We start from the raw sequence: 11,229 nt of genomic DNA, 5'->3' as shown, positions 1-11,229 counted from the left end.
CCTGTGGATGAGTATCCAAAACAAGGACTGGTGGGAGGTTGTCCTGCTCCACTTCACAGTTGCCGAGTGAAAGGAGAGCTTTATGACAGGACACGCATTTATACAACACTTCCGCGCGTCATACATCAATCATTACGCTATTTCTGCATCATTGCACATGCGCAGTCCTTTCAGTTTCGGGGTTCAATCCGATCTAGTGTTTACATGCACCCTCAATCGTATTAGAAAAGGAATAAACCACCCCTTTCAATCACAACCCTAAACCTACCCATCGCGTAGCATATACACGCCAAAGTCCATTTTTGCGTATCAGTACCACTAGTTTTCGTTTTTATTTGGCGTACTATTTATACGCACTTTCATGAGATCGAGTTGATTATTTGGTTGCATGTAAACGTAGTGTAAGCGCTTGAGTTAATCTGCAATACAGCGTGCTTTGTATATCGAAACCATAAAACCTCCAGAGAATACCAGGAACAACCCTAAACCTACCCATCGCGTAGCATATACACGCCAAAGTCCATTTTTGCGTATCAATACCACTAGTTTTCGTTTTTATTTGGCGTACTATTTATACGCACTTTCATGAGATCGGGTTGATTATTTGGTTGCATGTAAACGTAGTGTAAGCACTTGAGTTAATCTGCAAAACAGCGTGCTTCGTATATCGAAACCATAAAACCTCCAGAGAATACCAGGAAATCGTTGAGCAGAAAGTGATATTTGTTTAAGGAGAAAGGGCAGAGGAATATGTGGTTCAACAAACACTTGAAACTGATCCTTTGTTTCACATTTGACACTTTTTTGATTCATAGACTTTAAGTTTCTGCCTTAAGGTTAAATGCAGTGAAAGTGTCATGTTTGAACAACACTTACGAAGCACACTGCCTGTGATCAAATGGATTTGTAGTCCCGCAGGCATTTAGTGATGTATGGAAAAATGGGTTTTGGATGAGTTATATGCACTATGTGCAATATCGGTTTACTGCAAGAAGCCTATTCATACTTAAACTTTCAGTCAGGGTGTCAGAAGAGTTGTTTTAATACGTCATCCAGCTTTTGTGTGTGATTTATCTATGAATTTATCATAAACGCACAGACAGCTGGTGTATTATTTGCAAAGGCATTATGATATATGCAACTTCTTGAGTTCATATATATTTCGCCATTATGACTATACTACACTCTTAAAAATAAAGCTGCTTTATTGGCACTGATGAATGGTTCCATGAAGAACCTTTAACACCCATGGAACATTGCATTTAGAGTTGGAAAAAGGTTCTTTGGATTCTTAAAATGCTCTACACAATAAGAGTGATGATTCTTTTTAGAACCGAAAGGTTCTTCTATTGCATCGCTGTGAAACCCCCCCCCTTTGGAGCCTTTATTTTTAAGAGTGTAACTGGTGTTTTTGACATTTATAGGTTGGAAAAAGGTTCTTTGGATTCTTAAAATGCTCTACACAATAAGAGTGATGATTCTTTTTAGAACCGAAAGGTTCTTCTATTGCATCGCTGTGAAACCCCCCCTTTGGAGCCTTTATTTTTAAGAGTGTAACTTGTGTTTTTGACATTTATATTCACAACTGTCTCTTGATATGTGCACTAATCATAGGTAGCCTTTAAATCTAACCTATACAGACCAGAGCAGTGTTTATAGCGCTTTCACCACAACCTTGACTCTTAACCTACATACACCGGTCCATAAACCACAGCAACATGACCTTACGCAACCTTTGCAGTCAGTGGCTTACGGATCTGTCTGTTTAGACCACAGTAATAGTTGGTTGTAATTTAATCTTGTTCTGTGTGAGTCAATCATTTATAAATCTGTCTGTTTCCGTCTGTCATTTGTTCAATATCAAAAAAGTCTAGAAGTGATTAAGCGTAATACTCTCATTGGCTTACAGTGTATGTAATGTCGCTGCTGTATCAGTTTAACAACAATCCACCCTTGTTTAATGAAGCCTCCTCAGGGGGTTTTGCAGGGGAATACAGGGTAATTTGTGTGTTTGTCAAACGTTTCTACATCCAGGATGTCTCTATGAATCATCAGGTGTATGATTCATCTACTCCACATGGTTCAGGTAGCATCGAAACTCAAGCTTGTCATACCTGAGGGGAAATACTGAGACATATGATGCTTTCTTTGTTTATTTGTACACGTAGCTGAGGAAAATTGTGTACATGAATAATATAAGACGTATAAGGAACATTTTATTAGTTGAATTATGGTGTGTTTGTGCAGTACCATACGCCTGAAGACATGATTTTATATGTCTGCTCATATAAAACAGAGCTCTGACAACAGCAAACAAACTCAACAGGTTTGGCAAGCTCTTGGCACAGATGGGGAATAACAACACTGCCTTCATATCGGTGCTCAACAGAGGAGCTGCTGCACTGCGTCATCACACAACTTTCACAGGTCTTTTAAAGGAACAGTTCACACAAAAATTGAAATTTTTTGCTGAAACTGTCCTCAGCCTCAGGGCATCAAAAATGTTTCCTCATCAGATTTTAATTTTACGAAGCTACGAGAATACTTTTTGTACGCAAAGAAAACAAAAATAATGACTTTATTCTACAATTCGTCTTCACCTTAGCGCCATTTTGAAGAGTGTCACATATGTAACCAAGGTATGCAACGTATGTACGCGGATACGTTGTTTACGTTTTGATCTGAACGTAAACAATGAATTTGTTTACATGCGTTGCATACCTTGTTTACATATGTGATACACTCCAAAATGGCGCTCGGGTGACGTGGAGGAGATGAATTGTTGAATAAAGTCATTATTTTTGTTTTGTTTGCGCACAAAAAGTATTCTCGTAGCTTCGTAAAATTACGGTTGAACCCCTGATGTCACATGGATTATTCTAACGAAGTCCTTGCTACGTTTCTGAGCCTTGATCGTGTTACTTACATTGCTGTCTATGGGAGGGTCAGAAAGCTCTCGGAATGCATCAAAAATATCTTAATTTGTGTTCCGAAGATGAACGGAGGTCTTACTATCCCTTTAAGTAAAAAGCTAAATGTAGGCTATAAACGAACTACACCACGGTCACATGACTTCAACATCACCATCACTGAGCTTCTGACCCCTCTTCAAGACTTTATTTCAAATCTACAACAACAAAAAAGTTTGATTTAAAAAAAACAGCTGGCTTTTAAAAAAAAACATACCGACTTTGAAATGATGGAACCGAAAGTTCAAAAATACGAACTCATTCACGGGTTTTAGGACTCGTTCCTGCAGCAGTTCATTGTTTGACAATCATCTCACGGAGGAGTTTGTGGAGATCCATCTGGCCAGCGATCGGTCTGAAGAACAGCTCTGTCACTAGGCTTTGGGCCTCCATCTGTAGAGCGCTGGCCATGAACAGCATGTCCGTGAATGTGCGGTGAGGATGGGAGAGAGTCCGCATGTGCAGAGCTCTGTGCCTCCTCCTCACGCAGTCCTGCCATCCCTGCTGAGCTCCTCAGTCCAGGAGCATCTGACACAACACAGAATTACACACAATAACACTCTGTCATCACCATCACTTCCACATCTCAAACATTACATTATATAACGTGAAGAAAACCAGAATACAGAAACCGCACTGCACATGACATGTTTATAACAGATTATATACAGCAGAGTAACCATTATGAATCTGTCATCACCATCACTTCCACATCTCAAACATTACATTATATAACGTGAAGAAAACCAGAATACAGAAACCTACACATGACATGTTTATAACAGATTATATACAGCAGAGTAACCATTATGAACATGGACACTGTAAACAGAGTGTTGCTTCATTTTGAATCTATTTTTGTATAATTTCAAATGTAATTAAATGTTTTGCTTGAAAGGTGTACTATGTTCTTTTCAAATTAACGCCACTTGATGTTTTGTTTCTAATGTAAATACTTTCAGACATTTTTGTGTGCAACACAGTGACATATAGCCTACTCGAATACAGTTTGTTCTGTTTGTATTTGTGTGTGATGCTTTGTTCATATCAGGACTGGGGTGCATTGTAAAATCAGTTTTTAATTTAAATTAGATGCAGGGATGAAATTACTATCCAGTGAAAGTAGGGTTAGGCCTATAGCTAAGTCTCTGAGTATAAATGTAAAGTATTTACATGACAAAAAAAAAGAAAAAATAATTTTATAACTGTTTAATATGATTTATGATATATGAATATGATCAGGTCAATGCTTATTAAAGCTATACTAACTGTTTTGATATATAAGAACTAAATAATAGGTTATTAAGAATGTGAGGTGCCAAAAAAAAAAGGTAATTATTTGATAAATCCACAATAACGTCGGGACGGATTTCAAGGGAAATCGCTATTGTCACTTCATAAACAGAGAAGTAGCCTAGTTCAAGCTGTGGGTAGCGTTTAAAAGTTTGTTACAAGCTGAAACTGAAAAAAATGGCCATCCATGGATCATTCACAACGGTAAACCAACCACCGGGGAATCACGGTTGTAGAAACCAACAAAAATCATAATTTATTTGCCCATCCGCTGTGATAAGATTTATCCGGTGTTCCTCGAACCACATTCATCCGCAGCAGAACCGAAGCACGACCAAAACAATGTTCTTCCGCAAGATTTATGCAGTGTATTTTTTTATTAAGGGCCACAGTTACATAGTGCAGCTAAACGAGAGTGTATTTATCATCTGAACCTTCACCTGCATGTTTAAAAATAAACTTAGCATCATTATAACGGGGAGGATTATAACATCACATTTCCTCATTGATATGACTCTGAACTATTATGAATGTACGTTGAACAACTGTATTTTTATTAACTAACATTAACAAAGATGAATAGCTAAATGATGTATACCTTACATTGCTCATTTTTAAAATGTGTTATCTATTTGATTAAATTATGCTTACAAATGCATGCACAAAAGTTACTTGCAGGTGGTAAAAATATCACTCTTTGTACTTCATGTTCATTTACGTAAATTACATACATTAATGATAAACTAAAACGACTGATCTCATATTGAAACTTGTATGCCAAGTAATTTGTAATGTTTGTAATTGTAAGTTGCAATTTACATGTAAAATATATTAACTGTATATATAATAAATACAGTATAACATATATAAATATACATTAAATAAAATGACACCATATTGAATAACATACAGTTACAATTATAATGAAGTAACTCATGTGCTTTTGTATGTTAGTCATAAGTGTACGTATTTAAAATGCAACACATGATTATTAATGTGATATAAAATGTACTTTAAGGTAAAACTTTTCATTCAACATGATTATAAAGTGCACTTTTTAAAAGTGTATTTAAGTGTGTTAGGTAGCATTATCCATGAAAGTGAACTCTCTTTTAACTCTCACTTAAGTGGCCTTTTACTTCATTAATATTAAATTTTCTATAAGTGCAGTTTTATACACTTTTTTTTTTTTTTTTTTTTTTTAGATTTGAAGCCCACAACAAGTGCACATTCAATACAATTAAGCACACTTTTTGCCACGTTCATGCATTTATTTTTAAAACTCACCTTGGCTGAACAGTACTGCACTTTTGAGACATGAATACTCTTTGAGACTCAGATCCAGACTCCAGACGTTGTTTAGGAACGTCTTGAGCTTGTGCACCTCTGCCAGGGTGGGTGGACAGTCGTCTGGTTTCTGCCGCCCGTTCATCAGTATGGTTCTAAGGATGCTGGCCGCAGGGACGACCCTCACCTCGAAAGAGACGTGCTCCTGAGCGAGACCCAGGAGGAAGAGCGGCACCCAGCGCTTCTCAACAAGTACAAGCCAGTCCCTGAGCGCCAGGTTTTGGAAGGAAGGTAAGCTCTTCATGAAGTGAACGGTTTTTATCAGGACCCCAAAAGCCACACGGCAGGTGGTCTCGGGGTTTCTCAAGCACACCAAACGCTTACAATGACAGCTGCGGCATGTGTCTGGATAAGCGAAGCGCGCAAAGTCACATTCACGGCTTAGGATGCTGAAGAGAATTCCACGAGGATGCCGGTCGCTGAAGTACTGTTTCATTTTCCTCTGATGTGAAGCTGTTGTCATTGTGACTGTCCTTCCAGGCGTATTTATAGCAGCTGCTCATGTAATATGTGACTAATCTTCAGCCTTGACCCTTCTGACCTGGACCAGACCATTCACTTTCAAGCAAAAGGTTTCCTCCACGTGGAGACGGTAAGGTTCGGTAAGGACGGTAAGTAGGGGTTAATGACATTTATCACGCTCAGCTGTCATTAACTCAGTCTGTACCAAGTCACCAAGGACTAATAGAGTCATATTATCTTGGCTTTGGGCTTGAGTTTGGGCCAAAAGTTCAGTATGTCACTGCATCAGGACTGATAATATAATCATAACAGATAAAAGTATTTTGCTTTTCTTTTTCTTGGAGGTTTATATCACTGTTTATTATTCATTAGTAGTGGCTACAGTACAGTACGTGTTTTGACAAACTGGGCCCTGTTTTCAAAATTGTGCTTAAGCAATCGTAAAAAACTGTAATTATTATTTCAGCGTGTATTATACGAGTCGCGAAAACCTTTTGAGAGTCTGAGATAACAGACCCAGTGATTTGTTATCTTACTCACAGGTTGCGCTCTGGGTCATTCACCTCAAATTATTATCATATTAAGCAGCATTTGTGTTCAGAAGCAGGCAAGCCGAATAAGGAGATGTTAAATCTATATTCAAGCAAATAATGTCAGAATAAACACAACAACAGTAAGTGTTTTGTTAAAAAAAAAAGTGTGTGAGTGTGTGTGTGAGTGTGTGAGTGAGTGTGTGTGTGTGTGTGAGTGTATGGGTGTGTGTGAGTGAGTGTGTGTGTGTGTGTGTAGTGTTTTATTGTGTTAGTTAGCTGTATTTTTTAGTTATTTTTTAACCTAATCAAAATAACCCAACTGCAGCTTGATTGAGATTAATTGGAATGCACAATGAAAAAACATGATTTTTGAAAATTGTTAAAAACGGAGTTATCTGTCTTTGCAAATGAACTCTTCACACACACAGTTCACACATATATATTATGTAAACAAAAAACTTTTATTTTGGATGCGATTAATCATGATTAATCCTTTGGCAGCTTTACTACTTTATTTATTTGTATTTTATTTTTTTCATTTGATCGTGTGTGTGTGCGTGTGTGTGTGAGTGTGTGTGTGTGTGGGTGTGTGTGAGTGAGTGTGTGTGTGTGTGTGTAGTGTTTTATTGTGTTAGTTAGCTGTATTTTTTAGTTATTTTTTAACCTAATCAAAATAACCCAACTGCAGCTTGATTGAGATTAATTGGAATGCACAATGAAAAAACATGATTTTTGAAAATTGTTAAAAACGGAGTTATCTGTCTTTGCAAATGAACTCTTCACACACACAGTTCACACATATATATTATGTAAACAAAAAACTTTTATTTTGGATGCGATTAATCATGATTAATCCTTTGGCAGCTTTACTACTTTATTTATTTGTATTTTATTTTTTTCATTTGATCTTGTTGGCTACTGTAGCCTATAGGCTATGATACTGATGCCCTTGTATTTGTAGTCTAGTTCTTGTGTTATTGTGTATTTATTTATTTATTTATTTTTTTGTTGGCAAGAGCATTTCTTAAACGTAATATAAAGATAATATCTAAAAATATATGTACATGTGTATCAGGGTCTCTAGAAAGTTCTGCTCTAGACGCTCGTCTTGCCTCATCGGTTACCGAAGCTGCCAGCTGATTGGTTCGTGCGTTTGTCCTTCAAATGTCTGCGATCTGATTGGTTCTAAAGAAAACGTGGGCGGTCCTTGTATCTAGGAAGTATCTAGGCGTCACACCGGTGATAGCGCGGCTGTTAGCTTCACGCACCAAATTATAGTTTTTATCGTCTGTAATCTGCAGTAAATATTGAAAATGGGAGATGATGAGGAGCAATACGATGGGATGTTGCTGGCCATGGCGCAGCAGCATGAAGGAGGAGTGCAGGAGGTAACATGTCAACACATGCTAGCAGCCGAGCTAACTGATGCATGATGACTTGCTATAATATAAAAACATATTTACGTTATTAATAAAAGAGGACTTGACTGTTTGTTAGTGTTGGCTTGGCAGGACAGCACATTAATACGCTGTTATCATTTATTGTTTATATATGCAGGAGTTATATTAGGTACTAGAGTGTTATTCTCATACATCTATCTATATATGGTTATGCTAATGTGGAGATTCAAGGTTCTGTTATAAAACCTAGTGAGCAGCCTAACGTTACCTGGACAGCATTTGTTTTGGTTTTTTTGCTTGTTAAAATGTTGTCTGTGTTATGCAGCTCACTAGGTTTTGGCCTGTGTAACGTGTTTTGCTCTGTGTCTGATGATTAAGATCCAACCTATGATAATACGCGATTCCTGTGAGAAGTTAGTGATTATTTGTTGTGATGTACCTTCTATGACTCTTGGCATCTCATTTATTCTTCATTATTATTATTATTATTAACAGCTGGTGAACACATTATTCAGTTTTCTAAGAAGGAAAACAGATTTCTTCACGGGAGGAGAGCCTGGAGCCCCAGAGAAGGTTTGGATTTTGATGTCGCCTTTCTTTATATTTCAGAAATATTTGAGAATTATTCTGTATATATATTTATTATCTTAGAGGAATAGTTCACCCAACAGTTCAAATATTCTGCCATCAACATGGAAAAACTATTTAATATTTTATATAAATGTATGATGCACTACTAGTAAGATATAGCTAATAAGATATATTTCTTTGAATTAAAATGTAAATATTCAGTGAGGACACATTACATTGATCAAAAGTGACAGTAAAGACATTTATAATGTTACAAAAGATTACTATTTCAAATGAATGCTGTTCTTTTACACTTTCTATTTCATCAAAGAATCCTGAAAAAAAAAAGGAATCACTGTTTCCACAAAAATGTAAAGCAGCAAAACTTTTTTCAGCATCGATAATTATAAGAAATATTTCTTGAGCAGAAACCAGCATATTAGACTGAAGGATCATATGACACTGAAGACTGGAGCAATGATGCTGAATTTGCTTTGATTACATTTGAATATATATTATTGTAGAAAAATTATTGTATTAAATTGTAATATTATTTCAAAATATTAATAAATTAAGCTTTGGTGAACAATGAACATAAGAGACCCCTTTCAAAAAAAATTTTGTATTTTTTTCTTCACGGGAGGAGAGCCTGGAGCCCCAGAGAAGGTTTGGATTTTGATGTCGCCTTTCTTTATATTTCAGAAATATTTGAGAATTATTCTGTATATATATTTATTATCTTAGAGGAATAGTTCACCCAACAGTTCAAATATTCTGCCATCAACATGGAAAAACTATTTAATATTTTATATAAATGTATGATGCACTACTAGTAAGATATAGCTAATAAGATATATTTCTTTGAATTAAAATGTAAATATTCAGTGAGGACACATTACATTGATCAAAAGTGACAGTAAAGACATTTATAATGTTACAAAAGATTACTATTTCAAATGAATGCTGTTCTTTTACACTTTCTATTTCATCAAAGAATCCTGAAAAAAAACAGGAATCACTGTTTCCACAAAAATGTAAAGCAGCAAAACTTTTTTCAGCATCGATAATTATAAGAAATATTTCTTGAGCAGAAACCAGCATATTAGACTGAAGGATCATGTGACACTGAAGACTGGAGCAGTGATGCTGAAAATACAGCTTTGATTACATTTGAATATATATTATTGTAGAAAAATTATTGTATTAAATTGTAATATTATTTCAAAATATTAATAAATTAAGCTTTGGTGAACAATGAACATAAGAGACCCCTTTCAAAAAAAATTTTTATTGTATTTTTTTAATCTTGCCGACCACAAACTGTTGACTCGTAGTGTATATAAATCATTCAGTCCTTGCAGACCTGTATGTTGTAAAATTGGCTCTTTTCCACAGAATTAAAATCAGTTGTGATTCAGGCTACCAAGCTCCATAAAAGTCAAAGGATGCTGCATAACAGTAGTCCATACAACTCTGTAGGTTTTCTAAAGCCACAATACATTTTAAAAACACTTTGAAATTTATCTCAAATATTTTTCAAAATGATTTTTTTGTCATTCAATTTAATTTTTTTAAATTTAAATTCAGCACATATTGAGCACCAATCAATGATTGATCTGCATTCCCTTTTATTTGTCCTGTAGCTGGTTAAAGAGGTGTTTGCTCGTCACAATCAGCTCGCCCTCAAAGTCCAGAAAGAGAAAGAGTCCAGACAAGAGAAGGAGAAGAAGGAGAAGGCTGACAGAGCTGCTAAACTGAAGGAAGAGGAGAAGAAGAGGAAGCAGGACACAGAGGAGCCCCGAATCAAAGAACTCACAGATGAGGAGGCCGAGAGACTCCAGGCACAATTAAATCAAGTGAGAGCACATGCAAACCATGAACATTCATAAAATTGATTTCTTCGCTGTTTATGCATTACCCTATAAAACCAAATATGCACAAACCAAATACTAGGGCTGGGTATCGTTCAAAATTTTTAGATACCGATACCTTGACTTCGATACCGGTTCCTGAACGATACTTTTTTCGATACCAATTTTATGAAATCAATAATATATATATTATATATATATATAACATATTTAATTTCAGCAACATTACATGGCCAAAACACACATTAGATGGCAGGGCCGGATTTACCTATTTTCGTGACGTAGAAAAAACACATTTTTGGGCCCCCTTCCCTATTAATATAATAGACCTAATATTACCACCCAAGCAAACAAAAATATTTCTTAATCAGTGGAAACCGATACAGTGTTTTCTATCGGAATAAGCGCTTGCGTTCAGTCAATAAAAATCGAATAGTTCTTAATTTCTTTGAGAACTGAGAAAGACCATACCATATAGTCGTGGCCACATAACCAACTCCGGGAGTGCATTATTTCTCTAATAATTTTAACGGCCTGGAGTCACAACCACACATCAAGACATTGTTCAGATAATTTGTTTCAAGACATTTGACATGTTTCCGTCCTGAAATCTCGTGTGGGTTGAACTAATTTTTTTAAGCACCTCATCCCAAACCTTCCGTTGCAAATTCCAAAACGTCATTTTAGAGCTGATAACAGAGGCTTGAGCCATTGATATGCAGGCTAACGCAGTTATTAATGCAGTCTAATGCGGTTATTAGAGAGAGAGAGAGAGAGAGAGAGA

General features: G+C 36.1%; 2 protein-coding genes across 2 annotated transcripts in view; one reads left to right on the top strand and one right to left on the bottom strand.

Annotated features, from left to right (window-relative positions):
* Window positions 1-3,022: 3,022 nt before the first annotated feature.
* On the bottom strand, window positions 3,023-6,045 carry LOC107712597 (nuclear receptor subfamily 0 group B member 2). Its single transcript, XM_074560083.1, is given in 3 exon segments — window positions 3,023-3,434; window positions 3,436-3,497; window positions 5,550-6,045. Coding segments are annotated over 3 exon segments (729 nt in total). The 3' UTR covers window positions 3,023-3,263.
* A 1,745-nt stretch (window positions 6,046-7,790) lies between these two features.
* The window catches only part of nudc (nudC nuclear distribution protein), an 11,908-nt gene continuing 8,469 nt past the window's right edge, over window positions 7,791-11,229 (top strand). The window contains exons 1-3 of the mRNA XM_016517918.1: window positions 7,791-7,992; window positions 8,500-8,577; window positions 10,218-10,430. Coding sequence (XP_016373404.1) covers window positions 7,918-7,992; window positions 8,500-8,577; window positions 10,218-10,430 — 366 coding nt within the window. The 5' untranslated portion in view covers window positions 7,791-7,917. The remainder of the gene's footprint in view (window positions 7,993-8,499; window positions 8,578-10,217; window positions 10,431-11,229) is intronic.

The sequence above is a fragment of the Sinocyclocheilus rhinocerous genome, unplaced genomic scaffold (assembly GCF_001515625.1).
Source record: "Sinocyclocheilus rhinocerous isolate Xijiao unplaced genomic scaffold, SAMN03320098_v1.1 scaffold628, whole genome shotgun sequence".
In the NCBI taxonomy this organism is placed as follows: Eukaryota; Metazoa; Chordata; class Actinopteri; order Cypriniformes; family Cyprinidae; genus Sinocyclocheilus; species Sinocyclocheilus rhinocerous.
This window is presented reverse-complemented; position numbering and strand designations above follow the sequence as displayed.